General features: G+C 40.6%; 1 protein-coding gene across 1 annotated transcript in view; it reads left to right on the top strand.

Moving 5' to 3' along the window:
- LOC131936590 (uncharacterized) overlaps positions 1 to 17,398 on the top strand; it is a 33,381-nt gene that overhangs the window by 5,758 nt on the left and 10,225 nt on the right. Inside the window, exons 6-15 of the mRNA XM_059293642.1 lie at positions 8,970 to 9,043; positions 9,402 to 9,519; positions 11,177 to 11,251; positions 11,740 to 11,828; positions 12,098 to 12,171; positions 12,372 to 12,463; positions 13,368 to 13,519; positions 15,285 to 15,365; positions 16,143 to 16,203; positions 16,877 to 16,967. Of these exons, the coding sequence (XP_059149625.1) occupies positions 8,970 to 9,043; positions 9,402 to 9,519; positions 11,177 to 11,251; positions 11,740 to 11,828; positions 12,098 to 12,171; positions 12,372 to 12,463; positions 13,368 to 13,519; positions 15,285 to 15,365; positions 16,143 to 16,203; positions 16,877 to 16,967 (907 nt within the window). The remainder of the gene's footprint in view (positions 1 to 8,969; positions 9,044 to 9,401; positions 9,520 to 11,176; positions 11,252 to 11,739; positions 11,829 to 12,097; positions 12,172 to 12,371; positions 12,464 to 13,367; positions 13,520 to 15,284; positions 15,366 to 16,142; positions 16,204 to 16,876; positions 16,968 to 17,398) is intronic.

Raw genomic sequence — 17,398 nt, 5'->3', positions numbered from 1 at the left:
CGGGAGTAGGTCAGTAGGTCACCACCGGTGACCTTGTGACGTAATTAGTAACATTATGACGTAATCATTGACCTAGTTACGTAATTTTAATGAGTTTTTTAATTAGTTTTAATGAGTTTTTTAAATTTTAATTAATTTTTGACCTAGTTACGTAATTTTAATGTTTTTTGATTAATTTGATTTTAATTACTTTGTTTGTGTTTTGTTTGTTTATTTTTTAATAAGTTTAATTAATTCGATTTTTATTTATTTTGTATTTGTTTGATTTTAATTATTTTAATTTTGTTTGTTTACTTGTTGTTTAATTTAATTACTTTGTTTATATTGTGTAATTTTTATTAACGAGTTACGTAATTTGATTATTTGTTTACTTTTTAATTATTTTTATTTTGTTTATTTTTAATTTAATTTTATTTTATTTTATAATTAGTTAAATTATTAGTTTGAATTCAATTTAATTACTTTGTTTATATTGTGTAATTTTTTTTATTGACTAGTTACGTAATTTGATTTTAATTACTTTTGTTTAATTTATTTATTTGATATATTTCTTTTCTTTGTTGTTTAATGTTGTTTATTTGTTTATTTGCTTGTATGTATGTTTTAAATAAAAGACTAACACTAACGTGGACTTTGTATAGGGACCATTCAGCAACACAATGAACGTTACAAAAATAGAACATCCATTTAACCACATCTGTTACTTATCGAGCCGGGATCCTTTGTTGACACGCGCTGAGCGTTTTTAATGGGTATTGTATCGATCGCACCCACGGGACCATCAAATGTTGTCCCATATAATTAAATTGGTTATGCTTCACCGCTTTTATGCGTTGTTCGCCGACCCGATCCCACCGGGGGGTATGGTAATTAACGCAAAGCCAGCGTTAAGTGTGGGAACATCTGTTACCATGACACGCGCATCGTAGTGATTAATGGGTATTATATTGATCCAACCCACGGGACATCACAGCATGATGTCCCGCCTAATTACATTTATTATTATGCATCAGTGATTTTTCCCCGCTCGGTTTGATAGGTCATGATGATTAATGGCTTTTTTCCCTGCTCGGTTGACGGGTTATGGTAATTAACAACGTACATTAAGTAGCTTTCCGCGAAGCACTTAGGTCATTATGCAACAGCTGCTGTGTAACAGCTGGTGGTGTAATTAGGCCGACCAACCGTATAAAGGAACGCGAAAATTGTGTTCTAATCACTTCGACTTCGGACTTCAAATCAAGCTTCACCGCGACTTATCCAGCCTGCGACCTCTGTTGACTCCTGAGACTAAACCCACGCCCGTTTTACCAAGCAACACATCTACCTAACCCACCACGGACAACATCTTTTGTGCGTTTTTATTCTATGAAAGGTAAGGCTAATATTACTTTTTGTTTTAAGGGCGCTAACCCCATTAAAATAACCTTTAATCAAAGCTTATTAAAATAACTAGTCACGTGTATTAACTTTAATTTTGTATCGCACACCAAGGTAAGGTTAATAGTACGTATTGTTTTAAGGGAGCTAACCCCATTGAAATAGTCTTTGAATAAATAGTTTCTAAATAAGTACGCAACTGTATTCCTTAGTGTACAACCGACCCTACTAACCAGCCACTGACCCTATTGAGCTACCTACCCATCCCTGAGGCATCCACTGAACCAAACGTTCCAACTACAACCAACTACACCACTTCGGATCTCCACATACAGCTAACTTCACGTTCAGCTTAGACGTTCAAACCCATAGGTACGTTCAGTTTTCAATCTAGTTTTAAGTATGTATTTTAAGTTATGTATTTTATTTCATGTAATTACTTTAATTTTTATTTATTTTATTCTACAGCCACCAACCTATCCAGTCATCCAACTACTAGACACTTCGTCAATAATGGAAGCCACCCAACCTACCAGCCACCCAGCCATGACCCGCTTCACATGCGAGATCTGTGACCGAGTATTCAGCCGTAATCAAAATTTCATACGCCATCAAGAGACAGCACACGGTCGACAAAGACATTCATGCACAACTTGTGGTAAAATATTTACACGACTTGACAATTTGACAACCCACTATAAGAAAACACACAGCAAACAAACATCACCGACCGACACCCCATCAGCAACCAACAGACAAACACACCAACCCACATTAGTGACCGACACACAAACCATCCAACTCCCATCAGCGATCCAAACACCTCGTACCGCGACCAACACTAACTCCTTAAAACGACATACGACGTATGACGACATAGCAAACAACAAACGCGTAAAGACTAACAACGACAGTAACCTTAGTTCATACAACACTATTTTTCCTGTAGACGACCTTAGGGGAGATGTGGTAGACTTACACACGACCACAGACAAAGCTTCACCCACATCCCTTCTTACAGACATTCCTGACTTTATTAAACATAATCACGCCATCAACATGTTACAACATGATTCCCATTCCAAACCCTACACAGACAATTTTTCCTTTTTTAGATGTTTAGCCAGACATTTAGGAGCACCCGTAAAAGATCTTAGAATTCCAACATTAAATCTCGCGAAACAGTGGCAAGCGCACCAAGGTCTCGGGACCTTGGCTAATTTTAGTGGGGTTAGGTTGGTCGAAATTCCCCTCTTAGAGTCCTGTTTTAGTGTAAATATTGAGATTTTTGAATTTAAGGAAAACCAGATCCTTTCCCCGAAACTTAGAAGTAGTGATAGGTTTAGGGAGACTGTGTATCTTTTAGTTTTTCAAAATCAGTTTATGTACATTAATAATATAGGTGGGGCGGGTCACTCTTTCGCGTGTTCTGTGTGTAACAAATTATGGCCCACCGTTAAACAATTAAACAGACACGTGAAAGGGTGTAATGGGGGGAAACCCGTTGATAGGTATAAGGGAGGGGTTTATCAGACACACCAAACAATCTGGGAGTTTTTAGCGTCCTATGGGGTAGTTGTAAATAGTAACTTTGTTTATCCCTTCCGAGCAACTTACGATTTCGAATGCTATTTCGACCATACCGAGTTACCCCCGTTAGGTAGAGTTACAAAAAGCGTAGCCAAACACGTCCCTTTGTCTTGCTCTGTCGCCTCAAACGTAGATGGGTTCGTCGAACCCATCTGTTTTATTTCGACTGGTGACCCTCAAGAATTAGTGACTAGAGTTATTGACAGACTCCACATAATCGCCGAGGCAGCTTATGGCATTTTGAAAAAACAGTTCGAGCCTGTTTTTAAGCAAATCAGGAAGTTATTTCCACCTAAAGCTAGGGGTAGTGATAATAAGTCGAACGACAAAGGGTTTGATAGCTTTCTTAGCGGTAGATTAGACGAGTATTTGCGACAAATGCCGGTTATAGGGTTTAATTCAGGAAAATATGATATAAATCTCGTTAAGCCGTATTTTATTCAGTACTTTTTAGCTTATTCAAACACAGAAGAGGGGTTAGAGGAGGGACCTAGAGCTAGTTGTAACGATGACGAAGACGACGTAGAAGATAAACAAACACCGTTTAAATATGTAGTTAAAAGAAATAATAATTTTATGTGTATATCAACAAATAAATTAAAGTTCTTAGATATAGTTAATTATCTAGCACCAGGGTTTAGCTATAGTAAATACCTCGCCGCATATAATGTTAAAGAGACCAAGGGATTTTTTCCGTACGAATATGTCAAAAATTTAGCCGTCTTAGATGAAACGTCTTTACCTCCGCATTCGGCCTTTTTTTCATCATTAAAAAATTGTAACATTTCAGACGAGGAGTACGCGACGTGTAGCCAAATTTGGGTAGAGAAGGGGATGCAAACGTTTAAAGATTATCTTATTTGGTATAACAATATCGATGTAAAACCGTTTATCGAAGCGCTCGAGCAGCAAACTAATTTTTACAAAAATTTAGGGGTTGATATTTTTAAAGACGCGATTTCTGTCCCGGGGGTAACCTTAAAATACTTATTCAAAACACTGCCCAAAAACGTTTCTTTTTCTTTGTGTTCCGAGCGCGAATCAGAGTTACATAAAACAATCCGAAATAATATCGTAGGGGGCCCCTCCATTATTTTTCATAGACATCACGAAAAGGGTGAAACGTTCATTAGGGGGAATAGTAATAAGGTGGTACAGGCAATTAAGGGGTACGACGCAAACGCGCTTTATTTATGGTCTTTAATGCAAAAAATGCCGACGGGATTTCCGATTATTAGAAATAGTGAGGAGGGGTTTAGACCGCGTAAAACGAATCATTATGGGGAACAGGCCTTTCAGTGGTTATCATGGGTTTCAAAAACAAAGGGGGTAACTTTAAAAACCGCGTTTAACGGGGGCGAAGTTAGCTTAGGATCTCGCCATATAAGAGTAGACGGGTGGGACGCGAACACTCGAACCGTTTATCAGTTCCATGGCTGCCTCTTTCATGGACACCCTGACTGCCCTTTAACTAAAGACAGAACAGTAAACCCCATTAGTAACAGACCCTTGACTGAGTTATTTAAAAAGACAAACGAAATTACGAAGTACCTTACAGATACTGTTGACGTTAAAGTCGTAGAAATGTGGGAATGTGAGTGGGGGAACCAGAAAAAAATGAACCCAACTATTAAAGACTATTTAAAATCTATTGACAAATCACAAAAGACACCGACACCGACCTATGGTAAGAAATGGCCCCTGACTGAAAAACAGATCATCGATTCTGTTTTAGACGACTCGTGTTTTGGACTGATAGAATGCGACATTAAAGTACCGGATAGTTTAAGAGAACATTTTAGTGAGATGACACCAATTTTTAAAAATACGGACGTTACGCGCGATGACATCGGACCGTTTATGAGACAATACGCGATCGATAACAACTTATTAACTAGCGGTAGACGGACTTTAATCGGTAGCTTTACAGGGGAGAAAATTTTATTAGCGACCCCCCTTTTAAAGTGGTATTTAAATCATGGGTTGGTAGTCAGTAAAATTTATCAAGTCGTTGAATATAATCCGGTTGCATGTTTTAAGACATTTGGGGATACAGTTTCAGACGCGCGAAGAAAGGGGGACATAGACGACAAATACGCGATAACTAGTGAAACAATGAAATTGTTAGGAAACGCGGCGTATGGTAAAACTTTGACGGATAAAACACGACATGCGGACATGACCTACTGTAGTGATAGGGATATAGGGGATTGTATTAATAATCCACGATTTAAAAAAATGACAAAACTTACCGACGCTGTTTACGAAGTAGAAACGTTAAAAAAGAAGATAGTTTGGGATCTCCCTCTTCAGATAGGCTTTTTCGTTTATCAGTACGCGAAACTTAGAATGTTAGAATTTTATTATGACTTTATAGACAAATATATAGATAGAACCGACTTTCAGCTATGTGAGATGGACACGGACAGTTTATACTTAGCCTTAAGTACCGATGACTTGTTAAAAGCCGTAAGACCGGGACTAGAACACGAGTTTTTTGACATTTACGATAAATGGTTCCCCTCAGAAGTATGCGACTCACATAGACCACAATTTATAAGCGGCAAAGGCACGGTAGATAGTCATTGTCTAGAGTGTAGGGCTAGGAAAATTTATGAAAAGAGAACACCTGGGTTGTTTAAGCTAGAATATGAAGGGGATGGGATGGTATCTTTATGTAGCAAGACGTACCACTGTTTTGGCGACTATAATAAAACATCAACCAAAGGATTATCTAAAAATCACAACACACTAGGCAAAGAATCTTTCATGCAGGTCCTCACAACAAAGGAACCAAGTGGTGGGACAAACACAGGGTTCAGAGCATACAACACGGGGATATACACTTACACCCAACACAGAAACTCACTTTCTTACTTTTACATTAAAAGACGAGTAGACGCAGACAATGTGACAACATCTCCCCTAGACATATAAGAACCTTTAGTTTACCAACCATGACTTTAACGAGACTTTAATGTAAATATGTAAATAAGACAGAACCATGACGGTATGCTGATGGGGTTGTTTTTATTCAATAAAAACTTATGATATAAACGGTCTTTTTTAAATTTTTGATGTGAGTTATTGTTTTGTTACTTGTCCCTGAAAGTTATGTAACTCGGTATCCTGTATAAGATGTATGACTGGAATCAAAATCAACCATTTAAAATACTGGATCCGAGTTGGAAATATCCCTTTACCGCTCTGATCGGTGCCCCAACCATTATCACAATTCGCCCTTCCCCTTCCCTTTGTCAGCAACCCCTTCCCCCTTCCCCCTTCTCCCATCCAACCTTGCGTCATCACACTAACCTCAATACCAACCGATAGATAAACAGATCGTACCACTACCCACACTATTCCTTGGACAGACAAAGGATGTAGGACAATCTTACAGACAAGTATTTATTCAATTAATGTCACAACCCCCTAGAAACCACTCCAACAGTCTGGGATACATAACTTGTAGACACCACTCCCCAATGAATATCCCCTTCCTAAACACATTGACATTTACTCTCAAAAGTGACAATGTTCCCATCCAAACTTTTAAATCTTTCCATATACAAATAAAAACATCCACACCCAACTTTGAAATCTGCCTCGGTGAAAACTTCACCGACCCTAGTATGAACACGGCCCCTTAATCAATAAAAATTATTGATTTGTACTTTAGAATGATTAGATTGAATGATATGTATGCTAACGTCCTATCATATTTAGTTTATACATCATTATTTTGGTGAAATTTAAATGTAGACATTTTAAACGGTGTGTCATTTGACACGACGTACTATAACGTTGTTGATTTTTAAAACTTGAAGTTTATAATCTTAAGCAAATTTACCACCACCACCACCACCACCACCACCACCACCACCACCACCCGCTTGGTAACAGATGTTCCCACACTTAACGCTGGCTTTGCGTTAATTACCATACCCCCCGGTGGGATCGGGTCGGCGAACAACGCATAAAAGCGGTGAAGCATAACCAATTTAATTATATGGGACAACATTTGATGGTCCCGTGGGTGCGATCGATACAATACCCATTAAAAACGCTCAGCGCGTGTCAACAAAGGATCCCGGCTCGATAAGTAACAGATGTGGTTAAATGGATGTTCTATTTTTGTAACGTTCATTGTGTTGCTGAATGGTCCCTATACAAAGTCCACGTTAGTGTTAGTCTTTTATTTAAAACATACATACAAGCAAATAAACAAATAAACAACATTAAACAACAAAGAAAAGAAATATATCAAATAAATAAATTAAACAAAAGTAATTAAAATCAAATTACGTAACTAGTCAATAAAAAAAATTACACAATATAAACAAAGTAATTAAATTGAATTCAAACTAATAATTTAACTAATTATAAAATAAAATAAAATTAAATTAAAAATAAACAAAATAAAAATAATTAAAAAGTAAACAAATAATCAAATTACGTAACTCGTTAATAAAAATTACACAATATAAACAAAGTAATTAAATTAAACAACAAGTAAACAAACAAAATTAAAATAATTAAAATCAAACAAATACAAAATAAATAAAAATCGAATTAATTAAACTTATTAAAAAATAAACAAACAAAACACAAACAAAGTAATTAAAATCAAATTAATCAAAAAACATTAAAATTACGTAACTAGGTCAAAAATTAATTAAAATTTAAAAAACTCATTAAAACTAATTAAAAAACTCATTAAAATTACGTAACTAGGTCAATGATTACGTCATAATGTTACTAATTACGTCACAAGGTCACCGGTGGTGACCTACTGACCTACTCCCGCTCCTGCTCACCCACCCTAGGGTGGGTGAGTATTTTACTATATCTCATTGTACCTGCGGCTCACCCACCCTCACCCACCTGCTCACCCAGGTGGGTAAGTATTTTACTATATCTCATTGTTCCTGCGGGTCACCCAGGCTCACCCACCTTCACCCAGTTGGGTGAGTATTTTACTATATGTCGGTGTACCTCCTGCTCCCCCAGGGAGTATTTTACTATATCTCGTTGTTCCTGCGGCTGCGGCAGGCTGCGCCTGGTGGGTGAGTATTTTGCTATATGTCATTGTTCCTGCGGCTCACCCAGGCAAGGAGTATTTTCCTATATAACCATTGCTCCTGCTCCTGCTCCTGCTCCTGCTCCCCTCACCCTGCGCCTGCGCCTGCGACCCAAAAGGGACCTAATATACTACTATCCCCCTCCAACACAATTAAGGATACGCGTCAACTGGTTATGCGCCATTGAGGCCATTGACTCCGATTTCAGCCTGCTTTTCTTTTTGGATTTGCTTCCATAGCCTTTGTCCAACCAAGGACAAACTACAAGGCAGCAGTTGTTTGATTTTGGAGTTGTCTCTCCTAGAAGAGTGGCTGTCCCCAGCTAACGAGCCTCATCTGCCCGAGGGTTCGAACTCGAGACTTTTTGGTTTAGCAACCATGAGCTTTACCGACTCGACCACGCCTTACGATAGTAAGGTTCTCTTTTCGAACCTGACGGTCCATGGGGTAAGTGAAGTAGAGTTCACCTGTTTCTGTGACCTCGGCATGAGAAGGGGTAGTGGTCAGCACTATGCCCAGGCGCCTTTATTTTCCACAACATTGGTTAGGTACCCATCGCAGCTGGTGACGATCTAGTGATTTGAACCCGGATTCGAACTCAGGACTTTCGGGTTGGTAGTCAAGCGCTCTACCGCTTCGCCACCCCGTCACACGTCTGAACTATATGGAATAGCTATATGGGTGAGGTATAAGGATATAATATAGGGTTAGTCCACAAAGCATAGGGCGAAATGATAATAATGATATGCCAATTTGAAATATCACAGAGATTTCCAACTATACAAATCCACATCATATCCCCGTAATCCTCACTGCTGTAAAGTTATCTGCCCATGGCTAGCTGTCTGTTACCCAATCACAAATGTTTAAACTTTGACCCCTTGAATGACGTAATGTGACGTGACGTCATGTTCGCAGATCGCTCACAAGTGGAGAAAAGCGATTCGGCGGGTCCGGGCAGTTTTAAGGTTTTTCCAGATTATTGCGCACATGTAAGTTGTTCTGTCACATATGTAAGTTGGTATGTCACATATGTAAATTGTTCTGTCACATATGTAAGTTGGTATGTCACATATAAGCTGGTGTGTCACATATGTAAGTTGGTATGTCACATATAAGTTGGTGTGTCACATATGTAAGTTGGTATGTCACATATAAGTTGGTGTGTCACATACTCACATACACACACGCGCACACACGCACATACACACACACACACACTTTTCCCCCCTTACTCAATACTCGAATGCATGTTGTTGTTGCGGAGACTTCAAACTTTGACGATGTTGCACCAAATTCCATTAACTCTAGAGAAACTAAATCTTAACTTCCCCCCCCCCCCACTCTCAGTGCCCGCACCACCGGGGAAGTGTTCAAAAAGTTCAGGAACGAAGAAACTGCCAAGCTGTCCACAGATGAGACGGGACTTTTCTTTGATAAAACATATTTCAAGGCCATCAAGAAAGGGGTGAGTTGATCAAACATATTTCAAGGTCATCAAGAAAGGGGTGAGTTGATCAAACATATTTCATTGTATAGACCGGAGATTCGTGCTTCATTTTATTTTCTACCAGTTGGCCTTTCAACTACCCATAGACTAACTGGTTGAATATTCTTAACCCCCCCCCCCCCCCACCCCCACCCCACCCCCTAGAACACGAAGGCCAGGTGTAGAGACTTCCCGTAACTTACTTCCTGACCGGACGAAAATATTCTTTACCCCCCCCCCCCCGCTTAGACCACAGCCCAGATCACTCCACCCCCCCCCCCCGGTTTCTACCCGTTTATTTTGTTTAGTTGTCAACCTAACCAATCAAATTTGGCCTAGTTGTAAACCTACCCAATCAAATTTTGCCTAGTTTGTAGGACTACCCAATCAAATTTTTCCTAGTTTGTAAACCTAACCAATCAAATTTTGTCTAGTTGTCAACCTACCCAATCAAATTTTGCCTAGTTTGTAGGACTACCCAATCAAATTTTTCCTAGTTTGTAAACCTAACCAATCAAATTTTGTCTAGTTGTCAACCTAACCAATCAAATTTTTTCTAGTTTTAAACCTAACCAATCAAATTTTGCCTAGTTTGTAAACCTAACCAATCAAATTTTGCCTAGTTTGTAAACCTAACCAATCAAATTTTGCCTAGTTTGTAAACCTGACCAATCAAATTTTGCCTAGTTTGTAAACCTAACCATTCAAATTTTTCCTAGTTGTCAACCTAACCAATCAAATTTTGCCTAGTTCGTCAACCTAACCAATCAAATTTTGCCTAGTTTGTAAACCTAACCAATCAAATGTTGCCTAGTTTGTCAACCCAACCAATCAAATTTTGCCTAGTTTGTAAACCTAACCATTAAAATTTTTCCTAGTTGTCAACCTAACCAATCAAATTTTGCCTAGTTTTAAACCTAACCAATCAAATTTTGCCTAGTTTGTAAACCTGACCAATCAAATTTTGCCTAGTTGTAAACCTAACCAATCAAATTTTGCCTAGTTTTAAACCTAACCAATCAAATTTTGCCTAGTTTGTCAACCTAACCAATCAAATTTTGCCTAGTTTGTCAACCTAACCAATCAAATTTTGCCTAGCTTGTAAACCTGACCAATCAAATTTTGCCTAGTTTTAAACCTAACCAATCAAATTTTGCCTAGTTTGTCAACCTAACCAATCAAATTTTGCCTAGTTTGTAAACCTGACCAATCAAATTTTGCCTAGTTGTCAACCTAACCAATCAAATTTTGCCTAGTTTTAAACCTAACCAATCAAATTTTGCCTAGTTTTAAACCTAACCAATCAAATTTGGCCTAGTTTTAAACCTAACCAATCAAATTTTGCCTAGCTTGTAAACCTGACCAATCAAATTTTGCCTAGTTTTAAACCTAACCAATCAAATTTTGCCTAGTTTGTCAACCTAACCAATCAAATTTTGCCTAGTTTGTAAACCTGACCAATCAAATTTTGCCTAGTTGTCAACCTAACCAATCAAATTTTGCCTAGTTTTAAACCTAACCAATCAAATTTTGCCTAGTTTTAAACCTAACCAATCAAATTTGGCCTAGTTGTAAACCTAACCAATCAAATTTGGCCTAGTTGTAAACCTGACCAATCAAATTTTGCCATTCACAGCGTGAGTTGAGTAAAGAGACACTGTTTACACTCAGCAAGCCTGAGCACTACCGGACGTGGGAGGAGGCTCACAAGGTAGGGGCTGGGGCCCCGGGGGGGGGGGGATTTTTGCCGGGTATCTGTTGTGGGATTTGTTGTGCGTTGTTGTGGTGGTATTTGCAGAGGCGTAGTGGGGGGGGGGCATATGTCCCCGGGCGCCGACCTTAGGGGTGCGCCAAAAACAAATTGAAAGTTTGAGGGTGGGGGGGGGGGGGGTTCAAATCAAAAGTTCGAGGGGGGGGGGGTTGCAAATCGAAAGTTTGTCCCCGGGCGCCGGGAAGGGTCGCTACGCCTCTGAATAATTGGTGATCTTGTGCGAGTCAATATGGAATTTGTTTTTTTGGAATTCATAGTGGACTTTCTGCTTGGGTATTTGTTGTATCTGTATCACGTGTTTGTTTGCTGCATGTTGTATTTTAACTCTTGTGACGAGATCTTGGGCGTAACACGTGACCCACATGACCTTGACGTCTGACCTTGACCCAGCACACATCACCTCTGACCTCTCGTTTGTTTACTCCCAGGTCGCAGAAGACCTTCGATTCGTTCGATCTTTTTCAATTCTACCCAAAAGTTACCAGGACAGACTGGCCATGATTGCCTGGTATATGGAGTGAGTAATTTCGTGACGTCGTTCCCTCACACACACATACACACGCGCACACAATGACGTCACAAGTCATTATATTATCATTCCTTAGAGCACACATAGTGACGTCGCAAATATATCGCTACAGATTCAACAATGTGATGTCTTATTTATAGACTCTAGCAGTATCAGCCATACTTGGCTCTATCTCCTTCTTAAACCAAGCCTTACCCAGAGAATCACAACGATGGCGCTTGTCATCGTGATGTAAATTCTGCTTGCTCTACTTTCAGGATACCTGGTGACAAGGTCATCATCCGCGAAGGTCACGTAGCTGACAGCTTTTATTTCCTCATCACAGGCAGAGGTAAGGGTAGAAGAGATTCAGAATGCCGATTTTGAAACGAATCGGTTCGGTAGTAGTGGTTGAAATTTCGTTTGTAAGTTTCGATGCATGACGGACGAAGCAAGTAAAATGTGAAAATATGAAGAATCGAGTAAAAATTAAAACGTTTGCTATAAGTAACTATTTATATCTATAAATAAATGTGCTGTCCACGTCACCAGCTGTAGCGGTCAAGCTGAATGGCTCGCCACTGTTCGATCACCACGCCAGGTACTCCGTGTTAAAGATCTTCGAGAAGGATGACATGTTTGGTGTACGTATTTCTTTGTTTGGTGTAGTATTTCTTTGTTTGGTGTAGTATTTCTTTGTTTGGTGTAAGTATTTCTTTGTTTGGTGTACGTATTTCTTTGTTTGGTGTACGTATTTCTTTGTTTGGTGTAAGTATTCCTCTGTTTGGTGTAAGTATTTCTTTATTTGGTGTAGTATTCCTTTGTTTGGTGTAGTATTTCTTTGTTTGGTGTACGTATTTCTTTGTTTGGTGTAGTATTCCTTTGTTTGGTGTAAATATTTCTTTGTTTGGTGTAGTATTTCTTTGTTTGGTGTACGTATTTCTTTGTTTGGTGTAGTATTTCTTTGTTTGGTGTAGTATTCCTTTGTTTGGTGTAGTATTCCTTTGTTTGGTGTAAGTATTCCTTTGTTTGGTGTAAGTATTTCTTTGTTTGGTGTAGTATTTCTTTGTTTGGTGTAGTATTTCTTTATGTTTGAGGTAATGCCTGCTTTGATTGCCTCACCTTATCACTAACTAACCTTGACGCCTCCGGCCTTAGCCCCAGCGCTGACCCATGCCTCAACTGACATTGACCGCAGCTGACTCTAGCCGCGGCTGACCTTGACCCATACTGACCCATGCCTCAGATGACCTTGACCCCAACTGACTCTAACCCCAGCTGACCAAGCCCCAATTTACCCTTTCCTCAGCTGACCTTGACCCACAACTGACCCTTTCCTCAGCCTACACTATCCACAGCTGACCTTAGCCCCTAGTTGACCCTAACCCTAGTAGACCCTAACCCTAGTTGACCCTAACCCCAGCTGACTTTAGCCCTAGCTGACTCAAGCCACAACAAACCATTACCTTAGCTGACCTTGACCCCAGTTTACCTTAGCACTAGTTGACCCTAACCCCATTTGACCCTTGCCTCACCATCACGTGACAGGAAGAAGGCATCTGCGACCGCATCAACCGCAACTACTCCGTCACGTCCATGGAGAAGTGCACCATCCTGTCCGTCAACATCGACGACTACTACAGGATCTTCAACTTCACCAACTCGGAGGACGAGAACCCGGACCACATTCGTCTGCTCAGGTGAGACTTTGTCAGACAGGTGAGACTTTGTCAGGTGAGACTTTGTCAGTCAGGTGAGACTTTGTCTGCTTAGGTGAGACTTTGTCAGTCAGGTGAGACTTTGTCAGGTGAGACTTTGTCAAACAGGTGAGACTGTCAGTCAGGTGAGACTTTGTCAGTCAGGTGAGACTTTGTCAGTCAGGTGAGACTTTGTCAGTCAGGTGAGACTTTGTCAGTCAGGTGAGACTTTGTCAGGTGAGACTTTGTCAGTCAGGTGAGACTTTGTCAGTCAGGTGAGACTTTGTCAGGTGAGACTTTGTCAGTCAGGTGAGACTTTGTCAGGTGAGACTTTGTCAGTCAGGTGAGACTTTGTCAGTCAGGTGAGACTTTGTCAGTCAGGTGAGACTTTGTCAGTCAGGTGAGACTTTGTCAGTCAGTTGAGACTTTGTCAGTCAGGTGAGACTTTGTCAGGTGAGACTTTGTCAGTCAGGCGAGACTTTGTCAGGTGAGACTTTGTCAGCCAGGTGAGACTTTGTCAGACAGGTGAGACTTTGTCTGCTTAGGTGAGACTTTGTCAGACAGGTGAGACTTTGTCAGTCAGGTGAGACTTTGTCAGCAGGTGAGACTTTGTCAGTCAGGTGAGACTTTGTCAGGTGAGACTTTGTCAGCAGGTGAGACTTTGTCAGTCAGGTTAGACTTTGTCAGGTGAGACTTTGTCAGCAGGTGAGACTTTGTTAGTCAGGTGAGACTTTGTCAGGTGAGACTTTGTCAGCAGATGAGACTTTGTCAGTCAGGCGAGACTTTGTCAGGTGAGACTTTGTCAGCAGGTGAGACTTTGTCAGTCAGGTTAGACTTTGTCAGGTGAGACTTTGTCAGCAGGTGAGACTTTGTTAGTCAGGTGAGACTTTGTCAGGTGAGACTTTGTCAGCAGATGAGACTTTGTCAGTCAGGTGAGACTTTGTCAGGTGAGACTTTGTCAGGTGAGACTATGTCAGTCAGGTGAGACTATGTCAGTCAGGTGAGACTATGCCAGTCAGGTGAGACTGTCAATCAGGTGAGACTGTCAGCCATGTGAGACTTTGTCACCAAGGTTAGACTTTTTCAGCCAGATGAGACTTTGTCACCAAGATGAGACTGTCAGCCAGGTGAGACTGTCAGTCATGTGAGACTTTGTCAGTCAGGTGAGACTTTGTTAGCTTAGGTGAGACTTTGTCAGTCAGGTGAGACTTTGTCAGTCAGGTGAGACTTTGTTAGCTTAGGTGAGACTTTGTCAGCCAGGTGAGGCTCATATTCAGGTACTGTAGCTAATAGGGCTGGTAAGTAGGTCACCAAAACCAGCTCTACGGCTCAATAAAACCTGCATGAGCCATAGAACTCGTTGGTGACCTACTTACCAGCCCTATTATGACACAACGCGATGAAATCTTTAATGACCATATTTACGTCACACAAAAAAAAACAACACGTGACCGAAATCACGTTTATTACCTTTATTAATGTCATTGAGTAATGTTTGTTAACCTCATTTAAAGTCATTATTCATTTAAATAATTTATCACCAGCATTATTGTGCAGAATTGTTCAAATAATTAATTAATGTAATTAATGTAATTAATGTCATGAATTAATAAAATAGTTTATTACCTTGATCAATGTCACGACTTGTTCAAAAATTTACTACATTATCATTAATTTTATAAAGTGTTTAAATAACTAATTACCGTCATTAATTTCATGAAAAAGGTCACGTCAACTAAAAACTTGTGAATTTCTTTAATAACTATAGCCAGATGGACTTTATGAAATATTTTCCAATGGAACAACTCATCGAGAATTCAGAAGGCAACGTCATTGTCTTTTATTACAGGTAGCTTTTTCTTACCTGTTTTTTTGTATTACAGGTAGCTCTTTCTTATCTGTTTTTGTTACCTAAGTTATAACAGGTAGCCGTTTCTTACCTGTTTTTTTTTGTTTGTTACCTAAGTTATAACAGGTAGCCAATTCTTACCTGTTTTTGTTGTATTATAGGTAGCCCTTTCTTACCTGTTTTTGTTACCTAAGTTATAACAGGTAGCCCATTCTTACCTGTTTTTGTTGTATTATAGGTAGCCCTTTCTTACCTGTTTTTGTTACCTAAGTTATAACAGGTAGTCCTTTCTTAACTGTTTTTTTTAACAAAATATTACAGGTAACTTTTATACCTGTTTTGTAATACAAAGTATTACAGGCAGCAGTGGCGTAGCGAGGTCGGGTGTCACCCGGTGCGGCACTTAATGGTGTCACCCCCCAGAGTCGTAGCGACCCTTCCCGGGGACAAACTTTCAAGTTTTCGATTTGCACCCCCCCCCCCTCAAACTTTCGATTTGCACCCCCCCCCCCTCAAGTTTTCGATTTGCACCCCCCTCAACCTTTCGATTTGCACCCCCCCCCCCCTCGCTATATATTTTGCTATTTTTTGCCTTGGTGTCACCCCCCTAGATTGTGTCACCCGGTGCGGTCCGCACCCCCCGCCCCCCCCCCCCTCGCTACGCCCCTGACAGGCAGCCTTCTCTTACATGTTTTTGTTACCTAAGTTATAACAGGTAGCCCTTTTATACATGTTATTGTTTGAGTTCGAATATAATAAAACGTAATTCTCCTACAGGCGAGGTACCCTCATCACGAAACATTCGTCCGCTTCAGAGTTCATCTATGTCGTCAAGTCTGTAAGTCTTCAATACGTGGGTCTTTTGATGGGGGTTGGTGGGTTACATGTGTCTGTAAGTCTTTAATAAGTGGGTCTTTTAAGGGGTTGGTGAGTTACATGTGTCTGTAAGTCTTTAATAAGTGGGTCTTTTGAGGGGTTGGTGAGTTACATGTGTCTGTAAGTCTTCAATAAGTGGGTCTTTTGAGGGGTTGGTGGGTTACATGTGTCTGTAAGTCTTTAAAAAGTGGGTCTTTTGAGGGGTTGGTGGGTTACATGTGTCTGTAAGTCTTCAATAAGTGGGTCTTTTGATGGGGGTGGTGGGTTACATGTGTCTGTAAGTCTTCAATAAGTTGAGGGGGGGTTGGTGGGTTACATGTGTCCCATAGAGTCTTCGGGGGGCGGGGGGGGGGGGGAAGGGGGATGGGTCTGTATCCAAGGGGGAGGATGTGTCTGTCTTATTGTAGGGGGGGGGGGTCGGGGAGGATAGATGGGTCTCATTGTTAAGGGGTCGTGGGTCGGAGGATGGGTCTGTCTCAGAGTGGGGGGGGGGGGGGGTGAGATCTTTGGATGAGGTTGAGGGGTTTGATGGAGGTGACTGGTCCTGTTTCGTCTCTTTGTTACATAATGTAGTTTTACAACACTAATTAAAGATAATTAATTAAAGTGCTAATTAAATACTAACTTACTGGCAGGGAATATGTAGGGTGCTGGCCTCAATAAAAAAAGCACCGCCGAAAAACAAATCGCACAAGTGCTTGAAAGTTTTGCTCCCACCAGTTAAAGGTAAGTGCTGTTGTGTGATACAACATGGGGTCATGATGTCATACAGTTAAGGTCATGTGTTATACAGAAGGTCTTGTTGGTATACAGTTGAGGTCATGTTGTTATAAAGTTTAGGTTATGGTGCCATACAGTTAAGATCATGTGTTATACAGAAGGTCTTGTTGCTATACAGTTGAGGTCATGCGCCCTGTCCTGCTCTAGTCCTACCCTGCTCCTGTCCTACCCTGCTCCTGTCCTACCCTGCTCCTGTCCTAACCTGCTCCTGTCCTACCCTGCTCCTGTCCTACCCTGCTCCTACCCTGCTCCTGTCCCACCCTGCTCCTACCCTGCTCCTGTCCCACCCTGCTCCTACCCTGCTCCTGTCCCACCCTGCTCCTACCCTGCTCCTGTCCCACCCTGCTCCTACCCTGCTCCTGTCCCACCCTGCTCCT

This window comes from Physella acuta, unplaced genomic scaffold (assembly GCF_028476545.2).
Source record: "Physella acuta isolate Inbredline_101_S28 unplaced genomic scaffold, ASM2847654v3 ptg000181l, whole genome shotgun sequence".
NCBI classification, from domain to species: Eukaryota; Metazoa; Mollusca; class Gastropoda; family Physidae; genus Physella; species Physella acuta.
Note: the sequence above shows the minus strand (reverse complement) of the source record. Positions and strands in the feature narration are given on the sequence as shown.